Here is a 17,293-nt window from a genome sequence, read left to right on the forward strand (position 1 = left end):
CACCTGTCGATCTTACATTCACTTGCGAAGCATCAGAGATGGAGAACTTGAGGTCTCACTGCATATAACTGATTTTCAATCCACACTTTAGGGAAGGGGTGTTCAGGTATCATACCAGTGGTGCTCAGGAGTTACTCATGGCTGTGTGCTTGGGATTGCTTCTGAGATGTCCCAGTTCTCTGAACTATTTTTTATTTAAAATATATTTTTGGTTTTTGGGTCACACCCGGTGACGATCAAGGGTTACTCCTGGCTACGCATTCAGAAATCGCTCCTGGCTTGGAGGACCATATGGGATGCTGATGATAGAACCCAGGTCCGTCCTGGGTCAGCTGCCTACAAGGCAAACACCCTACTACTGTGCTATTGCTCTGGCTCCCACTGAACTATTAATTCCAGCCCTGTTAATCTATGTTCTTAATCAAATTTCCAGATAATGTCTGGAATTACGGTTTGGAAATTATGAGCAGCTAAGAAGCTTCCTGAATTGCCCTCCTTTTTGTCCTGCAAGTATCAGGATGCTATTCATTTTTAAAATCTGGGTGGGGATGGCAGAGCTGAAGAATGGGGTCCACACTGTCATGGACCAAGATATCACCCCACATCTACAGAAAATTCCACATTCCAGCTTCCTACCCAATCTCTTTGCCAGCAGACACTCTCTGCTGTTGCTGAAAAAATTATTTTTTAAGACATACTTGCCCCTCTCTTAATCTCTGCACAGGTGCCTGGTTACTGAGAAATAACTTTTCTACCTTCTGACAGGTTCTCTCTCAGAAAGGACCACAAACTGGTGTCACAGGTCTCATCTGGGATAAAGTGAAACTTCTTGAAGGACTAGCCTTGGGCTTGTTTGTTATCAAACCCGATAGATCAGTGAAGGCATTTTCTGTTCTTCTGAACAGTACAGTTTCCTGCTATCTGAGAGTCTAAAACAAGAAGAATTCCCAAGTCGGTCTCTCTTTCTTTCTTCTTTCCTTTTCTTTTATTATCTTTTCTTTCCTTTCTTTCCTTTCTTATTTACACCCACCATGTACTATATTTGAGGATGGAAGCTCATACTCTCTGTTACAATACATAGTACCACAGATTCAAAAGAAAATTGATTCTGGAAAGTCAATATGCTCAGTATTCTAAATACTATTGACTTATATCCAAACCTCTGGGATTTAAAACAATTATTGAACAATGGAAAACTACTCTTCGAGGGGAGCATTTTGAGAGGGGAAAACACCTTCATCTATTATCCCAGAGTTGATTTATGAAAGTACAAATACAGTTTCATATTTTGTTAAGCCGTGTGTCCCTTTATCTTAAACTCACTTTCTAGGTTAAAAATACAATATTGTTGTTTCTTACATGTATTCAAATTTTCTGAATTTAAAGAGCTTTGTCCTGAAATACTGCATGGAACTAACTCCAAAGAGAAAATTGCATGGTTACAGTGGGAGAAATAATCTAAATACACATTAAGAAAATAATTTCACTACATATTAATGATTCTTCATGACTTTGGGAACCAAGTAAATTTTTTATTTTAGTGCAAACTTACAGAAAGCTTCATTTAGAAACTGCTACCTTTTATTGAGGAATCAGAGTTGACAAGTGGCGTCATTGTTTATAAGAGCTTTTGTTTTGATAAGATTAAAATAATAAGCACCAGGCAATTGCCCCAATTTGGTAAGGCGATAGAGACATTTTTGACTACAACATAGAAAAAATTGAATATTAGGGTTATATAAGACAATGAGACATAACAGGAAAAATGAGTCTAAGGATAAATTGTTTCTTTTTCAGCCAATAGTTCTGCCCCTTCTGGTACACCAGTTTTCAGACACAAAAAGTCCATTAAGCTACTAATTTGCCTTGTATACTAATTTCAAGATTATGTTCTATTAAAAATCAAATAGCATGGGACATTGGAGTAGCAAGAAAATATATTACTTTGCATTTTTTCAATATCCTTGCCTGATAAAGTCTCCTAAGCTCTCATATTTACCCCTGACTAGACAATTAGACTGAATTTTTAAGTTTAAAAACATTCTAGAATAATAAAAATTCTTTCAATAACTTAATATGTTTTTGTAATATTGAAGAAACTATCATGCTGTGAATTTTTTTTTTTGCTTTGTATTTATTAGTTTGTTAGTTAAATAACTTACAAATTCAGATTCTGAGGGATTGTTTTTGGATATTAAGAAAAGTGCTGGTATTTGGTTTTAACAAATTTTATTAAATTATAATGTTACTTAAATAATTTTAGTCAACCATTACAGACTAGTTGTTTATATGGATACTATATAGGATGCAGAAGATTGAACCTCGATCTGCTGCATACAAAGCAAGCACCTTACCTGCTGTACTATTTCTCTGGCTCCAGACTTTTACCCAAAAAGAAATTTGCCTTGGTCTTTCCATTGAAAGCAATGGAACTAATTTCAATTATTAAAGATTTGTATTTATGTTAATTATTAAAGTGCACACAAATCACTATTTTGACTTTTTCTTACAACTAAGTGTATTTAATTTAATATGCACTTCATTATTGTTTTTCAATTACACCAATAGCTATGGATATGAATATATTAAAAATACCATATATTACTTAAGAATTGTAACATAATAATTATTACTTAAGTACTCAATATTAAATTAGTCAATAAGTTTCAGAATTTAATGAAATAGAATTATAGAATAAAATCATGCCACATTGATATCATGTTTGCTAGCAATTTAAACAAAATTTCTTTTTATTAAAGTAAAAAAAAGTACCGTATCATCCATCTTGGGTGTATATTTTCTACTGAATTTAGTGTTTTATGTTAGTAGGTACATTTCCATCCATTTACACTGAGGCATTATTCACTGGAGCAAAAAGTATGGAAGCCACATAATTATCCCTTAACAAATGAATGGGTAAGAAATGCAATGTATTTATATGTGCACAGATGTGTATATATTATAAATATATTCAGTAATAAAAAGAAGGGAAGTGTGCCATTTATCACAAGTGAATGAGTCGGGGCATTATGCTAAGTGAATAAACCAGACACAAAAACACATAAAAGGGTGAGGTAGGTGAAAGGTCATACTTGTTCAGTAATAAGAAAAGCAAGTAATGAAATTCTAATGCACATCATGGCAGCAGCCACCATAAATAATACGATAATGTCTACTTAAATGCAATTTTGAAGTGGATCTTTTTTTAATAATAATTTTTATTTTGAAGTGTATCTTAAACAGATCCTAAACATTTCCATCATGCCAATTAAAGAGCTCACGATCTTAGCAATGTGAGGTCATGGTTTTACCTATTATCTTGACCTTGACTGTCATTCTTGATTGTCATCCCACCCTCATCTTGTACAATTGCAGTGTATTCATCTAGACTTGTAAAGTTTGACACATTATAATTTACTTATTGCTGCCAACATATTATTTATCAAAGTATATATAGGCTATTCACATCCAAGATTCCAAAATATTTGGTACATGAAATGTATTATATGCCTTCGTTACAAGTGTACATATATAATTTAGGTGCTGGAGAGCTAGCACAGTGGGTAGGGAGCTTGCTTCACAAGAAGCTCACCCAGGCTCCATCCCTGGCATCCTATATGTTCCTCTAGATACACCAGGAATGAGCCCTGAATGCAGAGCCAAGAGGGCATGTGACCCACTAAAAATAAAATAAAATATTTTAGTAAAGAAATGACAAGTCTATAACTCAGGTTAACAATGCAATTCAGTGTGTGTATGTGTGTGTGTGTGTGTGTGTGTGTGTGTGTGTCTGTTTGTGTGTGTGTTCTTCTGAAGGGAAGAAAGGTTCTCTCCAACATGTTCCAAGCTGTTTGTTATAAGGATTGTTGAATCCCTTAGTGTGTGTCTTGTTGCTGTTGTTCTCCTGTGTTTTGGTGGGGGGGGGGGGCACACATTGCAATCCTCAGATTCTGCACTCCAGGATGACTCCTGGCAGTGCTCAGTGAGTCATAAGGGATGCTTGCATAGAACTCAAGTGCAAAGCAAGCACCCAACATACTGCACTATCTCTCTGGTCCTCCGTTTCTTTTTTTATTTTTATTTATATTTTTAGCCACACCCAATGGTGCTCAGGGGTTACTTCTGGCTATCTACTCAGAAATAACTCCTGGCAGGTATGGAGGACCATATGGGATGCCGGGATTCGAACCAACCACCTTAGGTCCTGGGTCGGCTGCTTGCAAGGCAGACACTGCTGTACTATCTCTCTGGCGCCCCTCCTGTTTCTTTATACCCTGCATTGAATGAGTCCAACCAGAACGTATCATCCACTTTTAGACTCACTTTCCTTAGCAGGACATTCTAACTCTCCAAGGTGTAGCAAACTCCAAGATTCCCTCTTATCTCAGCACTAAAGAGTATTCCACTGAGTACATAGGCCACACTTCCTGAATATCCTCATCATTTGGTGTGCCCCTGCGTGGGATTCTGGGTCTTCACTTTTGTATATCAAGTTTTTATAATGAACATAGGTCTGCATATGTATGTCATTTAAATTTCTATTTTTGCTTCTTCCTCCCCACTGCTTTTAATCTCTCAACTGCTTTCCTCTGTGAAACTGATCATCCCAAGAGTAGCTGTTTCAGTAAATTATAGTGTGGACAAAGGCATGAGTGTCATATATATATATATATAAATATATATATATATATATATATTGTCTTTGGGCCACACCTGGTGATGCTCAGGTGTTACTACTCCTGGCTATGAGCTCAGAAATTGCTCCTAGCTCTGGGGGCCATATGGTACCGCAGGGAATTGAACCACAGTCAATCCTATGTCAGCACATGCAAGGCAAATGCCCTACCGCTTGTGCCACTGCTCCAGTCCTCTGAGTGTCATATCTTGAAATGGCCCCAAACACCATATTTCCACTTAGGGAAAGCAGGTTTGGAGCAAGAGTCACTGCAGAAAATAATCCAAACAAAGCTGAGAGTGAAATATTTGTGGTCGAGAGCATTCTGCAAGCCTAGAGTGCAGTGCCAGACTGCAGTTTTTTTTATTGAGTTCAAAGACCATCTTTGAAGAAAGGGATTAACCACAGAAGGTCTTCCCTGAACCAGCTTTGCTTGATACGTACTAAATCAGGAAAATTTGTTTGGGGCAAAACCAAGTTGGAAACAAACAGATACAAAGAAATCAGGGATGGGACTGGAGGGATAGCACAGTGGTAGGGCTTTTACCTTGCACACAGCTGAACTGGGATGGACCCAGTTTGATCCCTGGCACCCATCTGGTCACCCGAGCCTGGCAGGAGCTATTTCTGAGTGCAGAGCCAGGAGTAATCCCTAAGTGCTGCCGGGTTGGTGGCCCAAAACCAAACAAAAACAAACAACAACAATAAAAACCCAAAGAAACCAAGGAAGATGTTTATTTTGGGTAGAACCAAGCTGTAAGTTGTAAGCCAACAATATATGACAAAAAGCAGATGTAGGAAAAGCTTTCATATTATTTTGGGGGTATCATTGTTCTTAGAATGAGTAAACCACAGTGACAGTTACCATCACTTGAAAACTGGAGAAGAGACCAGACTTTCTTCCATTGTTCCAAATCTGAACTTTCAAAGCTTGGTCACATGTGGGACCTTTTCTAAACTAAGATTCCACCATGACCTCAATGTCCCTTAACATTTACATTTATTAATCAGTAACAGTCTGTGTCTCAGTCTGCTTCTTTTCACAATTACTAACTTCCTTCTAAATATAACCTTATGCCTAAATTTAGACATTGCCTGTTTTTCCCCCATGATAAACAAAATACTTACTGTTCTAATGATGTAGTAACTCTGTCCACTATATCAATACCCTTTATATATATATATTTGTTTTCAGGCCAAACCTGGTGATGCTCAGGAGTTACTTCTGTCTATGCACTCAGAAATTACTCTTACTCCTGGCTTGGGGGACCATATGGGATGCCGAAGATTGAACCCAGGTCTGTCTTGGGTCAGCCTCTTGCAAGGCAAATGCCCTACTGCTGCTCTATAGCTGCTACCCTTTTTATTTATTTATTTTTTAACACTTTAACACTTCAACACTTTTTTTTAATGAACCACATCATTTTAACATGTTTGTTGATACATAGAAGTTTAGGTCCGGGTCCCTCACTCTTACCACCAAAAATAGTAACATGAATCTGATTTCTCTGAGTTGCATTAGGATTTGTCAAATCAAACTTTGCAGCCCAGCCCTTAAGACAGTTGCTTAAAGTGGTTCTTTACAGATTTACTGATGATGAGGAGAGCCACTACTTATTATTATCATCTCCAAAGAGGTCTAATTATCAGTGCTTTCCTAATATTTCTTGGGTAGAATGTCCTTGGCTATTAATGCCTTGCAGGCATGTCACACTTCTCTAGGATGGACTCGAGATTGTCTTAGTTTTGATAAGTGATTCTCAAATGAAAGTGTTCTTGGGATCAAGTCGCTCTCACAGAATCAGGATACACAATCTCCACTGAATTCATTCCTTAAAAATGGGAGGCACACTGCAGTAAGTCTCAACAGTATGTTAGTAGAGTATAGAGGAAACCCTCTAACTTTAGTGAATTTTCTTTTTTACTATTATTATTTTTTGATTTTTGGGTCACAGCCAGCTCTTCTCAGGGGTCACTCCTGGCAGTGCTTGGGGGACCATATGGGATGCTGAAGAATGAACTGGGATCTGGCACATACAAGGCAAAGGTCCTAATCACTGTGCTAGTGAATTTTCAATGAAAAGTCGGACTGGCGCTGTTTCACGTTTCATACTGGGATGCAAGTTAGGTAGATAACATTTGGCACCGAAATACCTTCAGTTGCATTTTTTTTGCAACCAAATTAATTTGAGATCTTTAATTACTAGGTATATGTCTTTTACCTTTCTCTACTCTTTCTACACTTTCATTTTGGCCGACGGATTTGAAATGAATTTCATCCTCAGAACTTAAAAGTGAGGTCTGGTAATTTCTAGAAAGGAAACATGCTAGAGAACATGTTAGAAACAGACCCTCCTACCTGAACCAGCCAGCTAGGTGGGGTCAGAACCAAAATTGGGTTGAAATCTCAAACCCAAAAGAGTTGGGTGTGAAGACTGGGCCACAGCCGGCCGCCCTCCGGGGATACTCCTGGCTCTGTGCTCAGAAATTACTCCTGTCAGGCTAGGAGGACCATCTGGGATACCGTAGATGGAACCAGGGTTTGTAGCGGTGTGCAAAGCTAAACATCCTCCCCACTGTGCTCTGACCCCCCATTTGCTTTGTTTTTGTGAAACGCATTGTCAGACTAAGGGTGCATTTTTTTTTATCAGCTTTTGTTTTGCAAATCAACGCATTTAGTGCTTTTTATAAAGTGATTTGATTTGATTGAAATCCACTTCAAAAATATTGCACTCAATCGGGTCTGTTATGGGGTACATGCCCTCTAGCGGTCTTGGCCAAGGCTTTGAGAATCATCCCAACCCCTCAGTAACCTGATATCAGTCAGAGTTGCTTGGTAGAGCGGGAAAGATCTGGAAAATCAAGAGCGACATGCATGCCATGTTTGTCAAGGGAAAGGGGCAGTGAAGGACTCAGGGTGGGTGGTGGTGGGAGGGTAACCTTGTAACCATTTGTTAGGGCGTTTATTATTATGTTGTTGTTGTTGCTGTTGTTTTGGTTTATGGTTTTTGGTTTGGGGGCCATACCCCGTGATGCTAAGTGGTTACTCCTGGCTCTGCGCTCAGAAATCGGTCCTGGTTTGGGGGACCATATGGGACGCCGGGGGATCGAACCGCGGTCCGTAATAGGCTAGCACGCATTATGGTTTTATTTGTGGCACATGTGCAAGTGGAAAAGTCCTTGGTCTGGTCTCTCTCTAGCTAATAGCTAGCTCTGATCTCTCTTCTCTCTTTTCTTTTCTCTTTCTCTCTTCTCTCTCCCCTCTCTCTGTCTCTGTTTCTTTCTGTCTCTCTGTCTGTTTCTCTTTCTGTCTCTTTCTCGCTGTCTCTGTCTCTCCCCCCATCCAAATCTCTGCCCGAACCAGCCGCAATGCGTCCCCAGTCCCGTTAGGTGGCGCCCAGTGTCCGTGCTTGAGCCACGCGCCCGCGCGCTTGGGGAGCTGCTGGGGTCCGCGCGTCTCCCCGCGCGCGTCTTTTCCCCAGCCCGTCAGAGCTCCGAGCGGCCCTTTTCGCTCTAGGAGCCCCAGGGCCGGTGCGCAGGACCAGACCCGAGGGACCGAGCAGCGGAGATTCCACGCCCGTCGGAGTCCCAAACCCAAGCCCGCGTATCCCCAACTGGAGACTCCGCCGCCTGTGCCAGCCAGCCGGCGCCTTCGGAACGCCACCCCGAAACCGTTCCATCCCGTGGGGTTCTTCTCTCTTATTTTCCCAAGAGAACCGAATTTCTCTCCCCAAGGATGCAAGTGCTCGGGGCGTTCGGGAGTCAGACTGGGAGGCAATTCGGAAAAGCCCAGCCAGCTCCCCAAAGCAGACGCACGGCCGGTGCGTCCTAGGGGGCCTAACCGGGGGGTCAAGACTTTCCCACTCGGGGGGCTGCGGTGAGACGGGCTCGGGGAGTGCGGGGGGCCGGGGAGGAGCTGGGGGATCTCGCGCCGGGTCCTTTGGGCATGCACTCTTTAGGACGCTGCCGTCTGGAGGCCGTGAAGAGACATAATTTGGGGATCAGGGGAGGGCGGGGTTCGAGGCTGCGGACTCGGTGCGGGAAGGCGAGGCGCGGGGCTGGTTGAGGGGGTTGATGACTGGCAGCAACTAGGGCGCGGGGCTCCGGTTGGGCGTGAGGGACAAAGGGGGAGCCGGGCGTGGCGCGCTGCGGTGCCGGCGGGTGCGAGGCGCAGGGCGCGGGGCGGACGCGCGCGGGCCAAGGGCAGGGCGGAGCGCGGGGACCCGGGTCTGCTCCGTGTCCCCTCCCTCGGGCTCGCGTCCGCCTCTCCGCGCTGGAGAACTTCTCGGCCGCCTGACCATGGAGCTGCCCGGTAAGCGCCCGCCCTGCCCGCCGCCGGGCCCCGCGCGCCCCTCACCTCCAGGCGCGTCCAGGGCGGGTGGAGAACGAGAGAGACGGAGGCGGGGAACCTGGAGCCAGACTTGAGGAGCCCGCTCAGCACCCGCTGGGTGTCGGGGAGCGGAGAGGGAACTTCCCTTTCCCCTGCGCTCCTGGACTCGGGCTCGGAGCCTCGAAATGCGCGCGCTGAGCCGGAGCTTTTTTGCCTTGGGTAGCTCCCCGCGGGCTAGGGCAGCGCCCCGGGAAAAGTGCGCACCGAGGGGTCGCGACAAGTTTGCAGCTGGTGGTGGAGAAGGAATCTGCGAGCCTGGGGTCGAGCCTGCACAAACCTTCCGAGCACGCACGCCCAGCTAGCTCAGGGGTTCGGGGCGCGGGGCACCCTCGGGTCCTGGGCTAGGAGAGGAAAAGCTTCCCAGGGCACCTCGGAAGGAGCTTGGAAGACTTCAGGGGTCTCTGAAGTGGCTTTTTTTTTGGGGGGGGGGCGCTGTCTCTTTCTTTCTTCTCCTACCTCCTACTGTCCCCCCATCTTTTAAGGGGATGTCTGGGAATCCTTCGCCTACCTGGGAAGGGCGGGATTGGGGATGAAGACGGTTCCTCGGTGCGTAATTTTGGATAACGCCGCCCGAATCGGGCCACGGGGCTTTAGGGGTGTTTTTCCTCTTCCTCCTCCTCTTCTTCGTTTTGCGCTGCCCCAGATAGAAGCTGTGGCTGAACGAGCCGCACCTGGAGGCACCTGGAGATCCGGGGATCTCCCCACTTTGCCTGCACCGGGGCTCTACAGCCCACGGATGGGGTGCCCTGCGCTCCATCCTGGCAACCTGTGGTCACGTCTGGGAGTGAGTGTGTGTCGGGGTGTGGCTTTTTTTTTTTTTTCCGCCTGGCCCCGAAGGTGATTCTCGGGGAGACACACACCTGCCCGCGGCGACTCCTCACCCGTTCTGTCCCCTCCCCTGCGCACACCCTCCTCCCCGGGGCTAATTTTTGGGGTTCTTCTCCCCGACAGGTGTGCCGGCGCCCGTATGCTGAAGACGACCCTGAGGCTCACGGACGCTCCCCCGGCTCCGGCCCGCGCTCCTCATCTTCCTCCTCGTCCGGCCTGCGCCCGCCTCGGCGCCCCGCACGCCCCAGCCGGGATGGGGGCGCCCGGACGGGGTCCCCGCGCGCCGCCGCCGCCGCTGACCGTGTGGGCGCGCCGGGGGGCGCTGCGCGAGCCCTCGGGGTGCGGCTCGTGCCTGGGGGCGGCGCTGGCGCTGCTGCTGCTGCTGCTGCCCGCCGGGCGGCCGGTGCGGGCGCAGAACGACACGGAGCCCATCGTGCTGGAGGGCAAGTGCCTGGTGGTCTGCGACTCCAGCCCGTCGGCCGATGGCGCCGTCACCTCGTCGCTCGGCATCTCGGTGCGCTCGGGCAGCGCCAAGGTGGCCTTCTCGGCCACGCGCAGCACCAACCACGAGCCGTCCGAGATGAGCAACCGCACCATGACCATCTACTTCGACCAGGTCAGCGGCCGCGGAGCGCGGGGTGTCAGCCCGGGCAGTGGGGGCCGCCCCAAGGCGCATGCCTCCATCCGCGCCCTGTCCTGCCCTGCGCTCGCCCTTTCCTACCGCGCCCCACACGCTCGGGATCATTCTCTCTCTCTCTCTCTCTCTCTCTCTCTCTCTCTCTCTCTCTCTCTCTCTCTCTCTCTCTCTCTCTCTCTCTCTCTCTCTCTCTCTCTCTCCCTCCCTGTCTCTCTCTCTCTCTCTCTCTCTCTCTCTCTCTCTCTCTCTCTCTCTCCCCCTCTCTCGTTTTCTCTCACACTCTCTCCTCTTTCACCTCTCCTCTCCCATTCTCTCTTTCCCATTCTCTTTTCTCTCTCCCATTCTCTTCCCTCTCTCTCCCATTCTCTCCCATTCTCTTTTCTTTCCCATTTTCTCTCACCCATTCTCTTCCCTCTCCCATTTTCTTTTTCTCTTTCTCATTCTCTCTCTCCTCTCTCCCATTTTCTCTCCTCTGTCTCTCATTCTCTTCTCTACCATTCTCTTCCCTCTCTCTTTCCCATTCTCCTCCCTCTCTCTCTTCTCTCTCTCCCATTCTCCCTTCTCTTTCTCATTCTTTACCTCTCTGTCCAATTTTCTCTCTTCTTTCCCATTCTCTCTCTTGTCCCATTCTCTCTTACCCCCTCTTCTTTCCTCTCCTCTCTTTTTTCAGTCTCTCTCTTTCTCTCTCTCTCTCTCTCTCTCTCTCTCTCTCTCTCTCTCTCTCTCTCTCTCTCTCTCTCTCTCTCTCTCTCTCTCTCTCTCTCTCTCCAAGGCGGTTGGCACTAACATTTCTGGAAATGCCAGTTCTCCCATCCCTGGAAGTCCCCTAGAATGGCGAGACCTCAAAAAGACACCTTTCCCTTTGCCCAACCCCTGCCCTCGCCAAAAACAAAACAAACTGCACGTTGCTGCTTTTCTGGGCACTAGGTACTCCTGGGTGACCCACTTAGGGACTGCACCTCATTCTGCACGGAGCTCCCCAGTGGTCTCAGCCAGGCCTCAAAGTGATGCCCCCGTTACTTATTTTCATTGAGATTTGGACAAAACGTTTCTCTGTCAGAAAATCTAGCGCGCACGGGTTGGGGTGAACACACTAGAGCAAATCGCATGGTGGTAAGTTCCAATAAAAAAAGTGTCTTTGCATCAATGCAATTCGGTTAAAATGCAACACAGACACCACAGCTTGCAAGAACCCCCCCACCCCGAGTGGGGGCTCTATGTAAAACTCTAATGCCGCCACACAAAGAACAGTCAGTCTTCACTTTTTTAAAGGCAGCTAATGCGTCCGTTCCCCTGATGAACTCAGTTCCATCCTTTAAGATCTGAAGCTGCTGCGCCTGGCCGGTCTCTGTAGTCCCCTTTCCTGAGTTTTCGCTCATCAGGATTTCAGGCTGTGATTCCTCTGTCTCCTCCTCTGGGTTCCTGGGATTTCTTTAAAAACCAACACCAAAACAAAGGAAGAGCTTCAAGTCAGGTTCCCATTTCTGCTCTGAAGCCCTTGTCTAAAGCCACACTAGTTGACACAAAGCAGCAGCTGTTGTAGCTTTGCTGTTGTGCTATTCCCTCTCTGATTTCTCTTCTTTGCCAACCAGTCCCATGCCCAGTGAAGCTGCCTGCATACCCGGGCCCCTGGAGAGCAGAGTGTTCATCTGCTATGATCTTCACTGAAGATTTGTACTATGGGGGTGTTTTTGGGGTGATAGCAGGACATATTTATCATCTGTTTTGATTTGCTCAACTAGGAAATAGGTCTTTGGAAACTGTTAATAAGTTCTTTTCCTGCTCTTCCTCTTAATATTACCTTTCCAGCTTCTTAGAAATTCCAGCAGTTTTCTACACCTCACATTATATGGGAGTTAAGAACATGTTATGGTGTGGGGCAGAGTAAAAGAAAGGAGGATCTAATTTTACCCTTAAATGATGGTGGAGCAGGTCCCCAGGTGGAGACTTGCTGAGCCTCAGTTTTTGTGGGTGAGCGGTTGGATGCTCTTTCCTCTCCTGCAGTCCCCAGAACTTGCAAGTTTTCTGAGCAAGTTGATTTAGACAAAAGCTGGTTATAGGGCTTGAAAGAAGCTGCTTTGCTGCTGAAAGTTCTTGAAAAGACTGAGAGTGACAGACAGGTCTGTGTCTCTTTGTCACAATCAAATCCCTAATGTCCTGTCCAACTATACTGGAGTCCTGCTCTGCTGTCCAGGGACTGAAGTGAGATTATGTTCTGCAGGACAAACTGGTGCCAGCTTAGCCTAGTGGGTGCATTTTTCCTTGTTTTGGAATTTGTAAGAGATCTCTCTGCCCTGCATGCAGAGGTGAAAGAAAGGTTTCTGAGCAGAAGGCAGCATCTCCTGTGTAAGGAGTGGCTCTTGGCTTCTTGTGTAAAAAAAGACTGAGAAGTGAGAGAAGTGAGATGGTGTGTGTCATTTTATTTTCTTCCTGGAACTGTGTTATTTGGTCTTGAGTCAGGCTGAGGACAGGATATAAGACAGGGCCCAGAATTCTGGTGGCAAACACTGAAAGAAAATTTGATGAGGCTCTTATCTTCAAGCTCTGCATTCATTGCAAGTTTATTGTCCCCCCCTCCACCCCCATTTTTTTTTTTTGAGAAGAAAGAAAAGCACCAGCAGGGTCAGTTATCTGACCTCAGCCTCACATCTTGGGGCCAATTATGTCATTCCTTCTCCTTTGTCTTGTGAGATGCCCACAGTTGAAAAGAGAGTGTTCCCACTCTAGGGTGTCTTTTCTTTATTTAGTGATGCTTATTTGCATGATGTCATAGCTCCACAAACACAATGCCCAGAGAGAAGAGAGGACCAGTAGACATGTCAGAAATCCTTGGAACAGAGCCTGGCCCTTCCCTCAGCAGCCATCGCTGAGCATCTACTGCCAAGAATCACACTAGTATCTGGGGAGACGTAGAAACTGAAGTGCTCACCTCCAAGCTCCCTGTCAGCACCGGAAAGTGAGGTGCCAGCTTGCATGCTCTTTTGCTGCTGTGAACAGAGGCCCTTTGCCTTCATTCTCCTTCTGAGCCATTCAATAGAACTCTATTTCTTCCTGTTGTTATTACAATTATTATTTTGCTTGTCTGTGAATAGAACCCCTTTGCCTTCATTCTCCTTCGGAGCCATTCAATAGAACTCTTGTTATTTCTTCCTGTTGTTATTATAATTATTATTTGCTTGTCTAGTTTTGGATATGGTGCTCAGGGCTCAGTCCTGGCTCTGTGCCCAGGATTCCCTCCAGATATTGGATACTGTTTGTCCAGTGTCATATATGATACCAGGAATTGAACTGGAGTCAACCCAGGGCAATTCAAGTGTCAATTCAAGTGCCTCTAGCCCCAAATGTTTGCAAAATCTACTCTTTATTGAATCAGAAAGTACACTTGAAAAATGCTTATGCATTGCTATCCATTAGAATCTGCTGAAATCCATTCCTTCCCTTGTCTCTCTGAACTCTGGGAGCACCTTGCAGCTGAAGCCACCTACCTAGCTTATTCAGTGCCTGTGTGGCTCTACCATTGGTGTCCCCAGTTTTATTTATGTCATTTTATTTTTTGATATGTGTACTCCGATTGAAACCCATGGAGGAGGGAGGGTCTTGCTAGCTTTGCGCCCTCTCCACTCTTCTCTTCTAGGTCTTAGTGAACATCGGCAACCATTTTGATCTTGCCTCCAGTATATTCGTAGCACCCCGGAAAGGGATTTATAGCTTCAGCTTCCACGTGGTCAAAGTGTACAACAGACAAACCATCCAGGTGGGTAGGAAACCATCACACTGAGTCTTGGCTTGTTTGTTTGTCAGTGTATCACTTCCTGCATTTCATCACATGGACTTGGGGGTGGGTGGGCTGGGGAGCAGCTGAGTCCCCTGGATCTGGGTGCAGGGAAAGGGAAAGATGGGGTGGAGAGAGGATGGCTGTGGGACCTCTGCCTGGTCTCTCTGCTGGCTAAGCTCTGAATTCTGCTTTGTAGGTGAGCTTAATGCAGAATGGCTACCCCGTGATATCAGCCTTTGCGGGGGACCAGGATGTCACGAGGGAAGCTGCCAGCAATGGGGTACTACTGCTCATGGAACGAGAAGACAAAGTACACCTGAAGTTGGAGAGGGGTAACCTTATGGGTGGATGGAAATACTCCACATTCTCTGGCTTCTTGGTTTTTCCTCTATAAAGGTGGAGACCCCAGTCTGTGGGGTGCTGAATACAGGACTCCCACCTTTCCTACCCACCCTAGACTGTCTGAATAGGACTATCTCCTCCAGTGTCTCCAACCTTCGACAGACCTTCGCAATGGAAGAACAACGTCCATCTGCATCTCCAGAATTTTCTCTGAATATATTGACAATGTCTTGGGATCCCAGCCTCTAATTAGTTTTAGGCGACAAGGTCTGAAGGAGAAGGAATTAATCGATTTGAGCAATTTGTACCTGTGATTGTAAAGTCGATACGGATTTTATGGTCTACCCTGTTGACTTCGCTTTCCTGGGACCCATGTCATGGCCTCACTGGGAGGAATCCCGCAAATCCCTCTGAGCTCAGTTTGCTCAGGACCGAAGGCAGGTGGCAGCGGACTCAGAATTTGGGTCTCACAAACTTGTCACTCACCAGGACGGCCCTCGAACCATGTTGTCTGTGTCTGTACAGCCTTAAGGAAAAGTGTGTCTTCATCTTCATTCTGTGTCTCCCCTCCTCTGGGAGAAAAGGGGGACTCGGGAGGGGGCTGGGGGCTTTGTGAATCTGTCAAGAAGTGCTTTATCCAGAGAAGCAAAGTTTGCACGATTGGACTGTGACTTTTGTATTGTTCGTGTGTGTTTTATGATTTATTCTTTTCCTCGCAAAGCTTTATTTTCATTCCACTCTCTGGTCTCCTGCCTCGCCTCTATTTCTCTCTATCTCTTTTACTTTTTTTTTTTCTTGCTGGGTGGTCAAGGAGATGAAACAGTTATTGAATTCCTGGAGGAGACCAAACAAACCAATGATGACAACAACAACAAACCCACAAACAAACAAACAAACAAAAAATGGTGGGGCATTTTGTTTAGAATGAGACCAAACCACCATATGCTGATGGCCATGGAAGTGAATGGAGAAATGGCCAGTTCTGCTGCTTTTTTCCAACTGATGCTTCCATGCAACTGTCCCAATTCACCACTTCACCACCTGGATTTTTATTTTTCATACACGCTCTGGAATACTTTGAGAACCTGCCATTCCTGGAGAGCCTGAGTCATTTCAAAGAACAGAAGCTTCGGTGACCTATCCTCTAACACGGGATACTGGGGACTCTCCAATGCTCTGCTTTTGTGGATTTGGATTACTTTGGTTTGAGCACAACAAATCAGGGCCTTCAAGGCAGCAGGTTTTGCTCTTGCCCCTCTATCAGGACTTTCCTCTGATGTGCCTGGAATGGGGACCTGGTATTTTCAGCCAAGGCTGGGTTGGACATAGCCTGGAAGTGCCCAGGATGATGGGTGACCTAGGATTCCCAGGAGGAGTATTTCCAGAATGTGCTCCAGGTTCCTGGTGTGATGGCATGGCTCAAGTGGCTGTGGGGAGTGGAGGGGTTCAGGATTGGTGTGCCAAGGACATGTCACTAACTCCAAAGCAATCAAAGAAGAGACCTCAAACCGGATATTCTCTTGTCCTTTGTGTAATGATGTAACCAAAATATTGATGATACAAAATCCTCATTTAAAATTCAGAATAAATGGGTTTGATGTCTGCCTTGCTCCTCTCCCTCTGCATCCTCTCTGGACTCCCAGAATGTGTGTAAATCAAGACCAATGCCTTCTACTTGGGGAACACACACACACACACACACACACACACACACTTACTTCTGAAGGTGTAGCTTGTGTTGGGCTTGAGAGACCCTTTAACCAGATGAATTGCATACAAAGACATTTCAATTTGTACAAGGAAGATTTTGGTGGGAGATACTATGTGTAAATATGGCATTTCATGGTGTGGCTATGTCAATATGCTTCTTTAAAAATGAAATATAGTCACTGTGAAATTGCAGCATTTTTCATGATTGAATTTCAGGCATAAAATGTTTCAGCACCAATCCCTTTGCCAGTGTTCAATTTCCCCCTTTATGCCCCCAGCCCCATTTGCCATTCACCAGTCCCTATCTACAAGAGACATTATTTAAAAATAGACATAAATGTTTGCATTGTGTTTATAGTATGGTTGCTGATAGAGTTTCAGACATAAGATTTTTACCATCTTTCAGTACCACTTCCTCCTTTTGGTTGAATGTTTCCCTTTCCAACAGATGTTTTCACCCCCTCAAAAAGCTTGCTTCCAACTGAGTACTAGCTAGCACTCATGTTCTTCATTTCCATTGTCTTTTGGAGTTTGTTATTCCACTATTGTTATATTTTACTTGTGAGAGATGCTGTGTTAATGTCTTTCCATCGGAGTAACTTCACTCAGTGTGATGCCTTTTTTTTTTTTACATTGGCAACATTTTTTTTATTTAAACACCTTGATTACATGCATGATTGTGTTTGGGTTTCAATAATAAAAGGAACACCACCTATCACCAGTGCAACATTCCCATCACCCATGTCCCAAATCTCCCTCCTCCCCACCCGACCCCCACCTGTACTCTAAACAGGCTCTGCATTTCCCTCATACATTCTCAATATTAGGACAGTTCAAAATGTAGTTATTTCTCTAACTAAACTCATCACTCTTTGTGGTGAGCTTCCTGAGGTGAGCTGGAACTTCCAGCTCTTTTCTCTTTTGTGTCTGAAATTT

General features: G+C 45.8%; 1 protein-coding gene across 1 annotated transcript; it reads left to right on the forward strand.

Moving 5' to 3' along the window:
- Positions 1-8,400: 8,400 nt before the first annotated feature.
- CBLN2 (cerebellin 2 precursor) lies at positions 8,401-16,249 on the forward strand. Its single transcript, XM_049781784.1, has 4 exons — positions 8,401-8,496; positions 10,017-10,509; positions 14,165-14,284; positions 14,502-16,249. Exons 2-4 carry the CDS (start codon positions 10,033-10,035, stop codon positions 14,697-14,699), a joined length of 795 nt encoding a protein of 264 aa, XP_049637741.1. The 5' UTR covers positions 8,401-8,496; positions 10,017-10,032; the 3' UTR covers positions 14,700-16,249.
- The last annotated feature ends 1,044 nt before the right edge of the window (positions 16,250-17,293 follow it).

This window comes from Suncus etruscus, chromosome 10 (genome assembly GCF_024139225.1).
Source record: "Suncus etruscus isolate mSunEtr1 chromosome 10, mSunEtr1.pri.cur, whole genome shotgun sequence".
Taxonomy (NCBI): domain Eukaryota; kingdom Metazoa; phylum Chordata; class Mammalia; order Eulipotyphla; family Soricidae; genus Suncus; species Suncus etruscus.